An 18,370-nucleotide genomic window follows, 5' to 3' on the forward strand; every position below is an offset into this window, starting at 1 on the left:
CGCTGATATTACCTAGGCCTGGGACTAAAGGGATGTGCCACCACACCTGACACATATATATCAGTATAACTAGATTTATAGTTTGGAAATTGAGGCCTTGCTATCAAGGCCTCACTCTTGGTTAGTCTTCAGAAATTATTGGTAACATGAATTTCTCCTCTCGAACCAGAAAACAGCTGCTATAAAGAACCTACTGTGCAGAATTAAAAGTTAGCCCCTTGGGGCTTTCAGTAAATGACTTCAGCCTTTTTTGTTTCTGGAGGGGTCCACTATGTAGTATATCCATAACTAATGATCCCTGTAAGCAAACTGTGGGTGTGGAGGGGAGGGCAAAGGACTTTGGGGTACATTTTGCAGTTTCCCAGTGTATTCTCATAGGCATGAACAGTTACTTTTTATGTGTAAGAACTTCTCTCAAAGCCTCTTACACAAATGAACAGTCTACTGGGATAAGTCACACCTGTACGGTACAGCAAAATCTGAAGAAAACCAAAGATATTTTGGCTCCTAGACCAGTTTATTTCACGCTCCAGCATTCAAAGAAATGTGATCTCAAACTATATTACAAAGAAAGGCCTTTTACTTTTTAAAAACAAAACTGTCAGTTATCAAGGGGATAAATTTTACATGCCTCACTTTTTATTCCAAAGAAAAATCTCCATCTTTTAACACAAGGGTGAAACGGCTTTACAAACACACAAATATCATAATAACTAACACTGTTAAAAGAGGCAAAGGAAAAGACCCAAAAGGAGTCTTTCCCCCATAATGCCTAGCAGAATGTCTTGTAGATGTTAATAGCTAAAGACAAACAGGTTTTACTTCACCTATTTATCAGGTCATCACTGAAAAGTAAGAACATTTCACTCCTGGTACACCTAAAAGTCTTGATGACCGCTTCCAATTCCTCACTCAAGTTAACAGCCTTCCCATGTTAAAATATAATCTCAATACTTTATAACACTAATGTGGCCAAAAAGCAATACAACAACAAAAAATTTAAAGGAAACTGAAATTTGGAAAGCCAGTGAGATTTTGTATTACACTTCATCTAATTCTCAGAACTAAGTTTTCAAGGCAGTAAGGAATGAACCAGTGTTTGCAAAAAAGCCTGTCACAAGATAGATATTGGACACCTTTCTCATCTGTAAAAATAGGAATAGTGACCTAATTCCCAGGAGTGTTTTGAAGACTAGGAATATCTGAGAAACATATAGCTTGGCACATTAAGTGCTTAAGGAGTATCAATAGCTTTCAGTATACATGGGAACCAAAGATAGACTAAAACAATGTAACAGCTGCCAAAACCACATGGGCCCATTCTGATTTACATTTAAAACTTAAGAGAACCGTCAATTGTTATTTTACTTATAAATGAACACGGCATTTTTCCAGCAAAAAATAAAATGGAAGTACAATATTCAACTTTAAAATGTCAACAGGCAACTTAATCCTTCCCTCTGAAGGTTTTAACCTCAATTCAAAAGGAAATGGAGACGGGAGGTAGAGTACAAACATTTATGAATTACAGATACTGTTTTAAATATACAGAACCTCTACCTGTAAAACAACCAATTCAATGCTAATGATTATGCAAAGGTATAAAATAAAATCTTTAAACCTATAATTTTTGCTCTAATTATATCAATTTTATTGACTCCTTGAAAATACAAAGCTATAAAAACATTTCCAACTTGATTAAAACAGGAAAAAGAATTAAGTAAAAATCTATGGACTCTAACCTGTTTACCTGCCACTTTGTGTGATCCTATGCAGGCTAAAAATTTTTTAATACAGATACAAATACCTTCAGTTACGTGTATTCTACATTTTCAAAATGCTGTAAAGGCTTACACTCCATTTCCAGATTTTAGACTTTTACATAATTATATGTGGCAAAAATACAACAAATTCAAATGTGATGGAATCAATGTATGATAAACAAGCTTCATATCCTGATAATTAAGGAATCCAAAACATTTTGTGACACTACAAAAGTTATTCACTACACATAAAATGTCTCCTATAAAATTTATGTACATTTTAGTAATGTACACGTACGTTACTAAAAAGTATAATTTGGTGTTACAGAACAAACTAAGTTGGGATGAGAGCTGTTTGCCTCAATCTAATTATAGCACCCTGGGTCTGCTTTATATCTAGTGTAAAATTAAATACTTATCTTGAGGATTATTTTCTAGTACTTGAGGCAGTCAACTATTTAGTATTACTCTAGTATATTATACAGTCACTGCACAAAACAATCAGCTTATATTTTTTCATTTGTAGTAATGAGATGCAAACAAATTCTACTTTTAAGTCGCAGATAACTGTAAAATTATCTTTGATAGTATACTGGTTTTTAAAAATTAGGATATGAATGATGTGAAATATTGTTATAATACCTCAAACAAAACAATGAGGCCATATTCTAATGATTGACTAGATTGTGCTTGGTAGACAATTACTGCATGAAGGATTATGTACTCTCTCCAATTATCCAATACAATGTTTTGCCCAGAATAAGGGCTCAATAAATATTTGTTGAGCATACTGTCTAGGAAAAAGGTGAGAAGAGATGGGCCCTCTCAGCCGGATATCAAGTAGAAGTGGAATTAACCTGGGAAAGAGTGGTTAAAGAAGATGTAAACTGCATATGGTGTACAATTCAGATGCCAACAAAACAAACAGGCAGGAAATACTGGCACCAGAATAAACAAAGGCAAGACCTGCCAATACTGGCATAAATGGAATTGACTTTTAAGGGATAACCAAGAAAAAGTTTATATCGGACTGTTATCTTTTCCCATCCAATTCAGTTTGAGACAACCAATAGAGGCACTGTTTAGAGACTATGGCTGTCTTCCTTGATATTCAGACATCCTACTTTCCAATAACTTATCATGGATCTGTTGCCCATGAGTAAACCTGTTCATATTTAGGGATTAGTTTCCACAAGTACAAAGTTGAATTTCCTTTTATTTGTCCTAAAATGCTTACTTTCAAACTTGAAGGGACTTCAATTATTCCATGTAGTTTTCGATAATTCTTTTATCTTTTCAGACCAGTCAAAATATTCGTACAGTATTCATACTGCAGCACCTTCCACCCACCCTTTGGTCGCTTGAACTGCCCTTCTTTGGTTCTTTTTCCGCTTTCAGATCTTTCTTGAAGTGTAGTAAGCAGAACTGTACTGGGTATTCCAGCTGCAGTTTGGTCTTAAATAAAAGAAGGATGTTTGTCAGTTTGGTTTTCTTTATTCTTCTCTGTGGTATACAGGATTTTGTTAGTTGAACTGGATGTAGCAGCTTACTGGGCCAAATTTTCAAGAATAGTACAGTAGTTCTCAGGTCTTTTCCCTAGGCTGTAACTTAACAGCTCAAACTAGGAAGCACCTGTCCTTTCTTACTGAAGCATTATCTCTCACTTTTCTTCTTACTTGGCTTAAAAAAAAATGCAGAGATCTTAAGTAAAAAGAATGATGAAGTGTCAGCCTTCACGTGAGTGTTGACACGACTATTCTACTCAAGAGCCCAGTATCAGACACTTGACAGGTACTCAGTAACCGTGGAACTCAATAATGTAACCCAAAATTAGCTAAAAATCCTGTATAAGATCTTCAGGATCCTACCATGAGTTCAACTGTAATATAATCCTTGTGAAACTCGGTTAGATACATCATTTGGTAAGCAATATATAAGCTTCGAGTAATGTAGCCTGAGTCTAAAAATAAATTGACCAAAACAAAAAATCTATACAGAGACTAAATACACTTTAATTGGGCCACCTCTGCAATCTATACTTTTCTCAAATTATAGTCTCTTTTAAAAAAATATATCAAGGGCTGGAGAGATGGCTTAGTGGTTAAGGCTTGTGAAGCCTAAGACCCAGGTTCGATTCCCCAGAACCCACATAAGCCACATGTGCATATGTCTAGAGTTCATTTGCAGTGGCTAGAGGCCTTGGCACACTCATTCTCTTTCTCATAAATAAATAAAAAAACATAAAATAAAAGGATCTGATCTGGGCTTTGCCATCTACAGCCTCTGCATCCTATCTGTAATACGGGGAAAAATTAACTCCTTACAGAGCTTTGTGAAGAGTGAATGAATCAATAGTCTCTTGAACAGTGAATGCCTGACACATCATAAATACTGTAATAGCTATAATTGTCACTGCAAAATACCTAGAATTTAATCCATGACATATCTAAACCACCCCCAAAAGTGTAATCATTTAAATGCTCACCAACATGCAATGAAAAAGAACTTAGAATCAATGATCATAAATATATGGACCAATATATCTTTTTTTTAGGAAGGGGAAAGGAGCAGAATTGTATGATTCATCTAACAAAAGTATAAATTTATAATTAGCTGGTCCAAATCTCATTTTTACATATATATTAACACTATCAAATAACCTCTTTTATTATTATTTAACCCAAGAGGCTTAAATGAGCAATCATGGAACCACTTTGATATAAGGAATTCTTAAGTGGAATGTAAAGAATGTAGATTTCTGTGAATTTTATAATTTCTAAAGTTAGCTGTGCCTAATGCAACAATGATTAAAAATATACCTAAATCTACAAAGGATTATTTCCACTGTTATTTTAGAATAATTCAATACTATAATAATTCCAGTTAATCATCATTTCCTTCATTTTGTTTTTATTATAGCATGTTTGCTTAATTTACAGCAAGCAGAAAATAAGCTGGGTCTTGGTTTGATCCAAACATTGATGTTTTAAGGTTGTACACAATATTTGTTAAAAAGAACATATAAAAATACCTTTTTAGAAGCTTCTATAAGAAAGAAAATACAAAGTTTAACCCCACAACTTTCCTCTTTGCTAGAACTGCAAACTACTGCTACAGTTTTAAATAGACTTTTTGTTGTTTAAACTATACATCCAGGAAAATCTAAAAAAATTAAAGAAACGTGCATATAAATGATTGCATAGCAGAACATGAACATTAACTGCAAACAGTAAAGAAAAGAAAGTTAGAAATGCTATCAAATATACAAAGGTTCTAGAATCAATCCTTTTAAACACATTCCACACACAGTATTTAAAAACCATCTTTGTTCTCTACAGGCAAGGCCTACATTTTAAAACCAAAATTGAAAAATGTAAGCCTCTAAAAGGAATTGTTTCCCCACAGTATTTCTCACCCATTATCTGCAAGCAAGCAGCCTGAGATTATTAAAGATGGTAGCTTTTTATTTTGAAATGAGATTGGACAGTTCATGTCAAATTTTTTTTACCCCCAAATGATCTTCCAGAGAAATACTAGAAATAATAAATATTTAAGGGTATTTTTTCCTATTTTTAGCCATGTTCTACACTGATTATCAAAAACTAAGTAATGAGGCTCTTACTTAAAACTGACTAATCATTTTTCCAACATTAAATGTCATGGCACCACAGAATCACCTAGGATGGGAGTGTTCTTTCAACTTGCCTCACGCTAATAAACTGAGGTGTAAAGAGCAAGCCTCCCTCATGAAGAGGTAGGCCAACTTTGATAAAAATGCACATGCCAAGTGCTATAGGGATCAGTTTTTTACACTATGTTCACAAACAAAATCTACTTTCAAACAATTTGCTTCTAAAGCAGTAAAAAAAAAAAAAAAAATCCAACAACAAAACCTAAGTAACAATGGCCAACAATATTCCCTAAATTTTAGAGTTAAGAACATCTTTTCCCCTTAAAATTATTTGTCATCATTGACATGCTCAAAATTTAAGGGGAGTGTTTCTGATGTTTCTTATGTCCCAAACTTAGAAATTGGGGGGGGGGGGGAGGAGGGAAGCAGCAAAGGCTCCATGTTTCAGTAAAAAAACAAAACAAAAAAAGCCCCTCAATCTCCTTGATAATTCTACTTTACTTAACCCAGTTGGCATCATTCCCCAAGAGTGGGGTAAACAAAGGAACTATTCCATACTGCATCTTAAATAATCTATTATCATGGACCTCGACATCCTGACAAGACTTAAAGGTCCACCCTGAACCTAAATGTGTTTGAGGAGTCAGTGCTGAAATGTGGCTGCAACTTCACTTTTGTATCACTTGTATCATTCTATCTTATTAGCAAGCTACATTTCTAGGTTAACAGTTCTACCAAATATGGATATGAAAATTTATTTTTAATAAGACAATGTTGCAAATTATGGTCAACCAACATCTTTTCACCAAATACTTCAAGCATAAAAAATGAGAATCTTTACAAAAATATACAGAGACACCACAAATTGGTAGCTGCCCATAACATTAAACAAACTGGACTCTTAAGAGTGGCTTCTCAACAGCATATCATTTTAATTATAACCATTGCCTGGTACAGGGAAAACTAACAGGTGTTTTTTTCTTTTTACGCATCATTGCAACATTGTATTCCTGATAATTTAAGTATACCAAACTATGAGTAAATGAATGATACATGCCTAGGTTTATACTATCAGTGGCCACTGGACTTAGGACTAGTCCAAGACCTTGATCTAGATTTTGACCTAGACCTAGACTGTGATCTTGACTGAGATTTGGATCTAGGTGGTTCTTTTTTCCTTGATTCCTTTTCATATCTTGAGCCAGACTTATAATGTGTTTTGGAATCTGTTTTAGAGGTGCCTCTAGATTTGGTGTGAGATGCAGACCTAGAACGTGATTTAGCCTTCATTTCTTTCTTGGGCTGGGACTTGGACCGTGATCTTGAATTGGATTTAGATCTTGAAAAAGATCGATTTCGGTGTTTGAATCTTTCAAAACAGAGGAGAGATACAATTAGAGTAAAAATTAGATTCTATATTAATAAAATTTCGTTATTTTTAGAGCAAAAGTTCACTCTGAAATTGAAAATCATACGGGTCTTTTTCAAAGCAAAATTATTTACCTATCATTGTCGGAATGGCTTCTGCTACGCCGTGGTCTTCCAGTCGGTCTACTGCTAAAAAGCATATCAGAAAAAGCAAACAGTGACAAATGTCTATATAGCTGTAATAATTTTTTTAAGTAAGCTAACACAAATATCTTTAGTCACAATGAAGCATTTAACACATACAGTTCAAAAAATTTTTTTAAAATTGTCAAAATAACTTTTAAGATGTTAACAAATACATCTTTGCTTTTGAGAAAGGCTTTCACCAAGGCACCCAGGCAAGTCTAGAATTCCTGGGCCTCCCACCTCAGTCTTCTGAGTAATGGGATTACAGGTACGTATCACTGTACCTGGCCACAAACACATCTTTTTAAAACAATCATTGCACATCACACTTACTTTCTAGGACTATAAGATCTCCTATAGTTGTAATCAAAAGAACGACTCCTTGATCTCCTCCTTTCATAACTTCGGCTTCTAGAACGTCTGTATCTGTCATAATCATCATAGCGAGAAGAACTGTACACATTCCTTCCTTCCTTGGCTTTCATTTGATTTGGTGCTAGAATACAGAGTAGAAATACTTAGAAACATTAAAACTTAGCATTCAAATCCTCACTGTAGGACAACATTCCTGTATCTCCTTTGTTTTGTAACAAAGCATTTTGTAATGTTTGACAAATGTCTTAATTTTGGAAGTGTGAGATGTAACTAGAATGTAGTATTTTCAAGATGTGTATCAAAACATTGTTGTTAAAATGATCCTGATAATCAGTTTTTGATGACTTCTCACAAACTTTAATTTTTAAAAAATTATTTGTATGTGCAGTCAGAGGACAACTGAGGTGTTTGTACTCCACTTTCTTTGAGGAGATCTTTTGCTGCTTCAAATAAACCGACAGACTGCTATGAAATCAGACTAGATGATCTGGCCCCTCACACTGTTGTAGAGTTGGGATTACAGATGCATGAGCCACTCTGGACCGAGTTTTACATGAATGCCAGGGAACTGAATGTGTGCCAGCAGACTTTACAAGCAAGTGCCTTTAACAGTTGGGCCGTACATATCTCCAGGGCTTGCAATCTAGCATGTTGATCAACTCACATCCTCTACTTTGACTACAGGAGTTTTACTGAAATTCTGAACTTAGCCTATAATGAGAACAATGTGAAGTACCAAGATACAGTAAACACAAAATTGTGCAATGCACACAAAACAGAACATTTAATGTCTTAAACATACCCATCATCTTTTCTTAAGTGTTTGAGAGAATAGACAAGTAGAGAGGGGCAGAGGGGAGAGAGAATGGGTGCACCAGGGCCTCCAGCCTCTGTAAATGAACTCCAGATGCACATCTGGCTTACATGGGTCCTGGAGAATTGAACCTGGGTCCTTCAGCTTTGCAGACAAGTACCTTAACCACTAAGCCATCTCTCCAGCCCTCATCTTTTTTTTTTTTCCCCCGAGGTAAGAGTTTTGCTGTAGTCCAGGCTGACCTGGAATTCACTATGTAGTCCCAGGGTGGCCTAAAACTCAAATGCCACCACACCCAGCCCATTTTTTTTAAAGGCAGGTGTTCACTGTAGCCCAGGCCTAGAATTCTCAGGTTGGCTCTGAACTCACAAGTGATCCTCCTACCTTTGCCTCCCCAGTGCTGGAATCAAAGGTGTGCACCATCATGTCTGGCTTCAGCAGCTATTTAAATCTGTATCTTTTAGCATCTTCCAAGTCTGCACTATAGGTAAGCAAGAATTCAAATCCAGGTTTACATGACCCCTAAGTGACATATACTTGCATAATAATAAAAAAAGACCTGGACTGATGGCTTAGCGGTTAAGGTACTAGTCTGCAAAGTCTAAGGACTCAGGTTTGAGTCCTTAGTACATACATAAGTCATTTGCACAAGGTGGCACATACATCTGAGTGAGTTTGACGCAGCTAGAGACCATGGCGTGCCCATTTTCTCCCTGCCTCTCAAATAAAATAAAATATACAAAGTACTAAGATCTATGCCTACTCCTGTCAGTTCAGTTTTAATTACTTACTGAAAATCTTTAATGAAGAAATGGTCCAAAAGGACCAAAACTACAAATTTCATCCCTTCAATGTCACAACTGAGAGTATGATGAACTTTTTAAGAGTCTAAATTTTTTAAAATATTTATTTATTTATTTGAAACAGAGAAGAAGAGAGATAGTATGGGCATGCCAGGGCCTCTGGTCACTGCAAATGAACTCCAGATGCATGCACCACCATGTGCATCTGGTTTACGTGGGACCTAGGGAGAGGTGGAACATGGTTCCTTAGGCTTTGCAGGCAAGTGCCTTTACCACTAAGCCATCTCTCCAGCCCAAGAGTCTGAACTTTGTATCAGGCATTCCAATCTTCACATCCTACCTCCCCAAAACTTTGTAATCCAACTGAAAAATATAAATATTTAAGATGTTCTCAAAAAAACCCTTTTGTGTTTTGAAGAGATACCACCTGAAAATACACCCAGGAAGAAGAGTCAAAAAACCTTACTTAAACACAACGTACTATACGTTAACCATCAGGATACTCACTCTTCCGATCTCCTTGTGCGAACTGTATTTCAATTTGACGCCCACAAATCCATTTTCTGTCCAAATTATGTAAAGCATCTTCAGCATCACGAACATCCTCAAATGTGCTAAATGTTAAGGGGCTTGGGAAGTTTTACAAACTTTGATAATGAATGAAAATTTAGTTGATATGTTTAGAACAATTCATAATCTCCCAATATTCTTCAGCCAGATCCTGCTTAGTACTACTTGGTTAACTCAGCCATTTACACCACAGTATAAAAGCACTTGCGATTTCCTAAGGCATACACTTAAGAAAATACATGTGAATACATGCAGAAACAACATCTATTATAGCTGGGTCACCAAGTAACCTATTAAAAGATTTCCCCATGTCTTAAAAAATTAAATTCATAAAAACAAGGCAAAAATGAGCCAGTCATTTCTATGTTGGGCACTTAAAACAAAACCAAAAGTTTTAATATTTCAAATGAAAAAACAAATGCCAATAGTTCTGGTGTAAGCAAGCAGAATGTACCTTAAAAGAAGCAATTTTCCCCCCAGACATAGCTACTACTATTTTATGTAGTTGCCTTCCTTGCAGTGAACAGGGAAAAAAGACATGCTAGCTAGAGTATAAAGATAGTCTTGAGCAATATATTCAATCAATCAATTACTACGCTAAATGCATAGTACATTTGTGTAAACTACATAAGCATGCCATCAAGAAACAACATACCATTTTAAGAACTATTAGACAAAAATGCCCTAACTATGATACTGAAATATATAGCTTCTGGCAAACTGGTTTCAGCCAGGTGTGGTGTTGCATGCCTTCAATCCCAGCACTTGATAGGCAGAGGTGGAAGGATCACCAGGATGCTAGCCTGGGACTAATGAGTTCCAGGCCAGCCTGGGCTACAATGAGACCCTACCTTGAGAAAACAAAAACAAAAAAATAAGGGCTGGGGAGATGTCTCAGCAGTCAAAGGTATTTGCCATCATATAAGCCTGTCAATTTGGGTTCAATTCCCCAGTACCCATGTAAAGCCAGATGCACAAAGTGGCACATGCATCTGGACTTTGTGTGCAGTGGCAAAAGGCCCTAATGCTCCCACTGCTCCCCCACCACCTTTCTTTCTCTTTTGTATAAATAAAAAAAAATTTAAAAACTATTAACAAAAAATAACCAGTGGATTTAAGGTTGGTTTCCCACTTGAAAATTTCAAGGTAGTATTTACTAGCAATAAGCAAAAGCAGCTAACAACTGATTTTCATCTGAGAAGCTAGGCTGCCTTGTCTTCTCCCCTTAGTCTCAGCAATAGCATTTTTGAGAAGCACTGGGCTGCCTTATTTTGTACCAACCATCATTCTAATGGAAGACAAGTATACTCATGGCAGAGTCTGAGACAGAAAGGTTCCGAAAGGGAGACTTACTTTTGACATGAATTTTCACTCTGTCAAAAAAGTCACTATTTTAAATTTATCTAGTTTTATTTATTTCTTCTTTTTTTTTCAAGGTAGGGTCTCACTTTAGCCCAGGCTGACCTTGAACTCAGGGCGATCCTTGTACCTCTGCCTCCCAAGGGCATGTGCCACCACGCCTGGCTAGTTTAGTTCTATTCATTTGAAACATTAAGGGTACAAATTTGGATGGCTGATTTAGAAAATATTCAAGCGACACATTCCTTTAAAGACTGATACTATTTTTACTTCAAATAAGACGGTCTACCTCAGCCTCCCAGACTTCCCACTTTTGTTATGAGTATAGATTAAGCAGGAGGCTTTCTCAAGTTTTAACTGAGTTTTCAAAATATCTTAGTTCTGGACCTTGAATACTGTAACCAAACACCCCTTAAGGTTGTCTACACTTAGGCTCTATAACTAATGAAATAGAATCAGTTCACTTAATGGGCATACTTCATTAAGCCATGAGAACTGAGTGTAATTTAAAAAAGATCTTACATCAATAGCTATAGATAGAACAGAGAACCCTCTGATGGCTGCATAGCAAGGATCTACACTTTACCTATTAAACCACAGAAAGAAACAGAAGGCTAATTGGTAATAGGAAGAGGCACCCAAGCATCACCAGTCAAGAGATTTCTCCAATGGCCCCCACAATATGAAACCAAATAAATTAAAAAACAACAAAACACTATGAAGACAATAGTTAAGACTCACTAACACTACTGTTTCAGGTTACTTTGTATAAATATATTTTTCTATCTTAAGTAAAATATATTCAAGCCAAATTACTGCTAACATTGTTCCCAGGCTACCCTAAATAGGTAAACTCAAATCACCATTATAAACGAGATTGGATCACACTACCTATATATTCATCAATCCAGGTATGCTACTATCCTCTGAAACAGATTTACAACTAATTCCCAAAGCGTCCCTTGATCATTGGCCCTGAATGAGTAGCTTTTGGCCGTTTCTTACAGAAGGCTAAGTAGAAATCTGTAAGATGAAAGTTAATGAATTCAAGCAGTAAGAAAGTCTTCTGTTCTCAAAAATTCCGGGCCCAATTCCTTGATTTTGCAGAGATGTCTTCAAGGAAGGGAAGGTCATTTGACACTCTGGGTCAAGGATCAGTTTCCCAAATATTCTGACTTGGCACCCAGACAGGAAAGAAGGCCTTCTGCAACCCATTCAGGGCCAACTGATCTGCATGTGCTAAAGCAGTGCAGGGTTATCAAGCACTACAGAGCTAAACTACAAGTTAGGAGTCCATGTATTCCCAGCAGCCACTTAAAGACCTACCTATACACACAGTATTTTAGTGGATCTGACCCTACAAGACCACCCGAACTATTTCCTAGGTAGTTCCCAGTGCATGCACAAGTCTCTCCTTTAGGTAGGGCTCTGTGGGTGATTCAAGAATCTCATGTTACTCCAAAGAGCCTCTGATCACCTGGTCCAAAATCAATGCTGAATTTAAACTTAACAATGTCACAACCTGCTATACTTTAATTTACCAAGTGCATTTACACAAGACCACAATTACAATTTCAAAGGCCCACACAAATCAAGTTACAGGTTTTGTCACTAGACCAAACCAGCATAATTTTGAAAACTACTTAAAACATAAAAAAAAAGAAAAAGAAAAAAGGAAAATAGTTATTCTGTAGGATACATCAGGTATGACTCCTTTAATCTTGGCCATCATTCAACTTCATCTTGACCTTTAACTCTTTTAGTGCTTGTCAGAAGGACTTGTCATGAGATGCTTGGTCAAATATGACAGATGGCTTTATCTTTAACTTTGAAAAACAACCTTTTCCCCCTTTGTAGATAAAGCGAGGCTTTGTCTCCCATTAGGCTTGTCCTTCTTCCAGCTTTTCTTTATTTTTTCTTTTTCCCAAACTCTCCCTTCTCTTCAAGCCTGATCCTTAAGAGGTCTTTGGCTTGTCTACTTGCCTTAAATGTTGAACTCTACTCTAAAGGTTCTTTCATGCTTTCTCTTTGGGGTCGCCATAACTGTACAGCTTTACATTCTGAGGTAACAACAGAGGACAGCAAATTAGGGGACAATATTAAAGAAGTTTACCTCATTGTTATACAATTTGTTTTTGATCAAGTGATTCAATTAATAAACAATACTAAACTTTAAATTGCTAAGCACAAGAATATATTAACTTTTAATTTGACTTATTAAAGTGGTAGTAACCAGTGTATTCAAATTTAAATCACGTATTATAATCACTGATTTGAGTCTCAGAAGCATGAATGGGAATTTAAATATTTATTTTTGGATTAACTTTAAGAAATAGAGCAATGCGAATCAGAATTTTCAAAAATTTGAAGACACAAGACATTAGAAGACAAAAAGACTACTTTTTGATGTTACCACTTACATAAACTTGAATTGCAAACTTCAACACCCCTCACTAATCATCCATCTGAAGAAAGGATATTGAACATAAGCAAATCCTCTTGGACGTCGAGTGTAGAAATCAAGTGGAACATACACATCAACTATAGGACCATAACGACCAAATTCCCGCCGTAAATCTTCAGACCTAAGATATCATAAAAAAACTCAAATTTTTATGCTCATGGTCTTGCAATTACCTTTTAGCATATCTAAACTAATACAAGGGAGACTGTGGTCAACCACAGTGTGACCCCCCCCCTCCGAGTTTTATCCTTGCCCTAGCTGACATGAAACAGACAAACTTTCTGAATCAACAATAGACCCAACTTTAGAAATATACAAAAATGAGCTGAGTATGGTGGCACACACCTTTAATCCTAGCACTCAGGAGGCAGAGGTAGGAGGATTGCTGAGTTTGAGGCCAGCCTGAGATGACTACATAGTGAATTCCAGGTCAGTTTGGGATAGAGGCAGACCCTATCTAACTCAAAAACCAAATAGGGCTGGAGATGGCTTAGTGGTTAAGGTATCTGCCTGTGAAGCCTAAGGACTCAGGATCGATTCTCCAATACCCATGCATGCCAGATGCACAAGGGAGTTCATTTGCAGTGACTAGAGGCCCTGACGTGCCCATTCTATCTGCCTTTCTCTCTCTCTCAAAGAAAATTAAAACCCAAGTACTAGCAAAACTAAGATAGGAGGGTTGCCACAAGTTCAAGGTCAGCTTGGGCTTCAGAGTTTTTTGTTTTTCAAAGGGGGAGGAAGCAGATAGGGTGCTGCACTCCTTTAATCCTAGCAAGGGAGGCAGGGATAGAAGGATCAAAGTAAATTCAAGGCCACCCTGAACTACACAGTGAATTCCAGGTCAGCCTTGGCTAGAGTGAGACTTTACCTTGAAACACCAAAGAGCTGGAGAGATGGCTTGCCTGAAAAGCTTAAGGACACAAGTTCGATTCCCCAACACCCATGTAAAGCCAGATGTAAAAGGTGGTTTATGCATCTGGAGTTCGTTTGATGTGGTTGGAGGCTCTGGCGCAGCCATTTGGAGCCTGTCTCCCCTCCCCCCAAATCCTACCATCTACAATTTTTATTAATCAAAAAAAGGCAAGCCAGGTGTGGTGGCGCATGCCTTTAATCCCAGCACTTGGGAGGCAGAGGTAGGAGGATTGCCGTGAGTTCAAGGCCACCCTGAGACTCCATAGTAAATTCCAAGTCAGCCTGGGCTAGAGTGAAACCTTACCGGGGGGGGAGGCATACCACAGCTGGAGAAATGGCTTAGCGGTTAAGTGCTTGCCTGTGAAGCCTAAGGACCCTGGTTCAAGGCTTGATTCCCCAGGACCCACGTTAGCCAGATGCACAAGCACGTGTCTGGAGTGCGTTTGCAGTGGCTGGAGGCCCTGGCCCGTCCACTCTCCTCTCTCTCTGCCTCTGTCTGTCACTCTCAAATAAACAAACAAAAAAAAGGCATACCAGTATTAGATTGTTTTCTTTTAAAAAGCTATCCAATTATTTTTTTATAACCTCCCCCCTTTGGAGACAGGGTCTCACTCAGCCAAGGTTGGCCTAGAATTTACTATGTAGACTGGCCTCAAACTTAAGACTGGTAATTATGTCAATAGTAAGTATGGGGTGGGAAATCACAAATACATCTAACTCCTTACAGTTAAAATGAATAAAGGGGCGGAAGGCAGGTGTGGTGGTGCATCTGTTTAAACCCAGCACTCGGATGCTGAGGCAGGAGGATAGACATGAGTTTGAGGCCAGCCTGGACCCTGCCTCTAAAAAACAAAAGAAAAAAATGACAAATAGGAGATTTTGATAGCTGCTACATGAATTACTATTGCTTTTTATGCTCAATGACAAGAGAGAAGGAAGTAAATCACACAGCCATAGGAACACCCATTCGTGCTCTGCCCGTTGGCTCACACCTTTAATCCCAGTGCTCAGGAGGCAGAGGTAGGAGGATCGCTGTGAGTTTCAGGCTACCCAGAGATTGCAAGAGTGAACTGCAGGTCAGCCCCGCCTAGAGTGAGACCCTATGTTGAAGAGAATGAAAAACCAAAAAGCACAAAAAACCTCAATCATAGTTGGACTTGGTGGCTCACACTTATAATCCAGGCACTGGGAAGATAAAAGGATGGCCATGAATTCCAACCAGGCCAGCCTGGGCTACAGAGTGAGACCCTGCCTCTAAAAAGCATTAAAGCCAGGCATATTGGCACACGCCTTTAATCCCAGCACTCTGAGATGCTGAGGTAGTGGAACAGCCATGAGTTGGAGGCTAGCCTGAGCTACAGTGAGACCTTAACTCGAAAAAGTATCAAAACAATGAAAAAAAAAAAACACTCATTTTTGTTTACAGGTCATTTATGAAATATAAGCTATCACATGATATAAGATCTCACCCAAAAAGTTCTGACGGCAATTTACAGCAATTAAGAAAATTGCAGAAAGCAACCCTATCTTTCAAAGGCAGTCTCCATTAATCTAAGATAGCTAATGGGAGAGACTTTCAACACTCCTCCCCAAAGGGTACCAAAATTTCCACGAAATGGGTAATTTCTCTAATCTCCATTTTCCTGTTTCACCTATCTCAAATCCACGGAACACCCTAACAACAATGGCAAAAGAAAAAAGTTGCAAATGGTTTTCTCCATCTTTCTCAATTCCGTTATTTATTTATTTTTTTTTTGGAGGTAGGGTTTCACTATAGTCCAGGCTGACCTGGAATTCACTATGTAGTCTCAGGGTGGCCTCGAACTCACGGCTATCCCCTTACCTGTGCCTCTCGAGTGGGATTAAAGGCGTGCGTCACCACGCCCGGCTTCCCCGTTATCTTTTATTTTTGGCTTTCAGACAGTATCTCCCTCTACAGCCCAAGTGGGTCTAGAACTCGCAGCAGGCTGCCCTCAAACTCGGGGTGATTCTTCTGCCTGTTTCCCGAGTGCTAGGAAAACAGGCTTAAACCACCAAGGCCTGGCGTTATATTTGACTTTTAATTTATTTATTATTTTTTGTTTGTTTTTCAAGGTCGGGTCTCATTGTAGCCCAGGGTGACCTGGAATTCACTACATAGTCTCAGGGTGGCCTCGAACTCACGGTGATACTACCTCTGCCTCCCGAGTGCTGGGATTAAAGGCGTGCGCCACCACGCCCGGCTTATTTAATTAATTTATTTTGGTTTTTCGAGGAGTCTCACTCTAGCCCAAGCTGCCCTGGAATTCACTCTCGTCTCAGGCTGGTTTTGAACTCACGATCCTCCTACCTCTACCTCCCGAAGTGCTGGGTTAGGCGTGCGCTACCACGCCTGGCTAAAATACCTTTTTTAAAAAAACAAAACAAAACAACAAAATGCTCCTCGCGGAGAGGGGGGCGTGCACCGCCCACCCCGTGGACTTCCCATCAATGGGGAGCCGAGGTCGGACTCGCGAGCACGATGGGCGCGAGGGGCGTCCACACGGGCCGCACACCCGGCGGGGGTCGGCCGGTCCCCAACCCCAGGCCCTGGGCGTCCGCAGCCCCGGCGGCGCGGCCTAGTTCGGGCGGCAAAGAGCGCGCGGGAGCCGCCATCTTCGCCCCGCCCCTCCCCCGCGCCGCCGCTCGCTCCTCTCCTCTCTGGGCTCCCGCGGCCTCCCCGCGCAGGCCCGCCGTCCCGGTCCTTTTTCCTTCTACCCCCTTACCTGGTGTCGTCCGCCACGTTCCTGACGAACAGAGACGTGTTGGGAGGACGCAGGTAGCGGGACATGACGGCGGCGTGAGTCTCGGCCGAGAGCACTAACGGGATGAGCAAACCGTCCGCGGCTCCGGCGGCGGCTCAAACACACACACGCATACACACTCACGCAGCCACAGGGCTCCGCTACGGCAACCGTCTCTTCTCGCGAGACTTCGCTCCCGCCTCCACCCCCCCCACCTTCTCTCCCCTCTACCTCGGCTCAGCGCCCGCACTGGCAACGGCTCTTTTCCCGCGAGAGCTCCCGGCGCGCGCGTGCGCACGGCGAGCCCTGGAGCACGCGCCGTGGCCTTGGTCCCATTCATTGGCTTTCTGGCAACGCGGTCTGTCTTCCCTCCCCTCCCCTCCCCCCTCCTTCCCCTATCCGTTCTTTCTTTCTTTAGGGCTGCATTTTCCCGCCCTTTTTTTTTTTCCCTGGTTGCCAACCTCCTCATCCCCCATCCCCAAATCGAGAAGCGGATGCTATAGCCCCTACTCCAAACTTTATGTTTATTATTAGATAGATGAGTTTTAAAGTATTTAAAGCCCGGGCAGAATGCCCTGAAACTCCGTCCAGTCCAAGGAATGCCTAGAGTTTTGTTGTTTTTATCAGATAAATGACCAGCAAGATGGAATTAACAGTCTTTGTATTGATTGTGAAAAGGGAGGAGGTGTGCAAAAAACTAGGCCTACCCTGCAATGTCAGCACAGCTTTCCGTGCCTTTGGGGGGCTACTTTAAAAATTTTATATATTTATTTTATATATATATAAATATATATATTTTTTAATTTTTAATTTTAATTTTTTTAAATTTTACTTATTTTGGGCTGGAGAGATGGCTTAGTGGTTAAGCGCTTGCCTGTGAAGCCTAAGGACCCGGGTTCGTGGCTCGATTCCCCAGGACCTGCATTAGCCAGATGCACAGGGGGCAAACGCCTCTGAATTTTGTTTGCAGTGGCTGGAGGCCCTAGTGCGCCCATTCTCTCTCTGTAACTCTCTGTCACTGTGAACTAAATAAATAAAAATGAACCAAAAAAATTTAAATATATATATATATATTTAGAGAGATAATGGGTGTGCCAGGGCCTCCAGCCATTGCAAACAAACTCCAGACCATACACCACCACGTGCATCTGGCTTACGTGGGCCCTGGGGAGTTGAACCTTGGTCCTTAGGCTTTGTAGGCTGGCACCTTAGCCATTAGGCCATCTCTATCACCCTAGGCTACTTTTGTCCATACCTTCTGTATGGTCTCCACCTATCCATGCAGTTTCCCCGAATGAAAAGCTGATGAAGTCTCTGGCCCTGTATTAGTATACTTGTTGTTGGCTTCTGGAAGATGCAAAAT

The 18,370-nt window shown here is 39.4% G+C and overlaps 1 protein-coding gene across 6 annotated transcripts; it reads right to left on the reverse strand.

Annotated features, from left to right (window-relative positions):
* Positions 1-562: 562 nt before the first annotated feature.
* Srsf10 (serine and arginine rich splicing factor 10) lies at positions 563-17,181 on the reverse strand. 6 transcript variants are annotated; one of them, XM_012948587.2, is made up of 7 exons: positions 16,990-17,181; positions 13,350-13,454; positions 9,448-9,551; positions 7,282-7,444; positions 6,898-6,951; positions 6,662-6,763; positions 563-3,218 (listed from the first exon to the last, which is right to left on the reverse strand). In XM_012948587.2, the coding sequence occupies exons 1-7, from the start codon at positions 17,052-17,054 to the stop codon at positions 3,158-3,160; spliced, it is 654 nt and encodes a 217-aa protein (XP_012804041.1). In that variant the 5' UTR covers positions 17,055-17,181; the 3' UTR covers positions 563-3,157. The 6 variants fall into 6 exon arrangements, with proteins under 6 accessions (XP_012804041.1, XP_004657573.1, XP_004657572.1 ...); XM_004657516.2 differs by lacking the exon at positions 6,662-6,763 and having other exon boundaries at positions 6,898-6,948; XM_004657515.3 differs by lacking the exon at positions 6,662-6,763.
* Positions 17,182-18,370: the final 1,189 nt, after the last annotated feature.

Source organism: Jaculus jaculus, chromosome 5 (genome assembly GCF_020740685.1).
Source record: "Jaculus jaculus isolate mJacJac1 chromosome 5, mJacJac1.mat.Y.cur, whole genome shotgun sequence".
NCBI lineage: Eukaryota > Metazoa > Chordata > Mammalia > Rodentia > Dipodidae > Jaculus > Jaculus jaculus.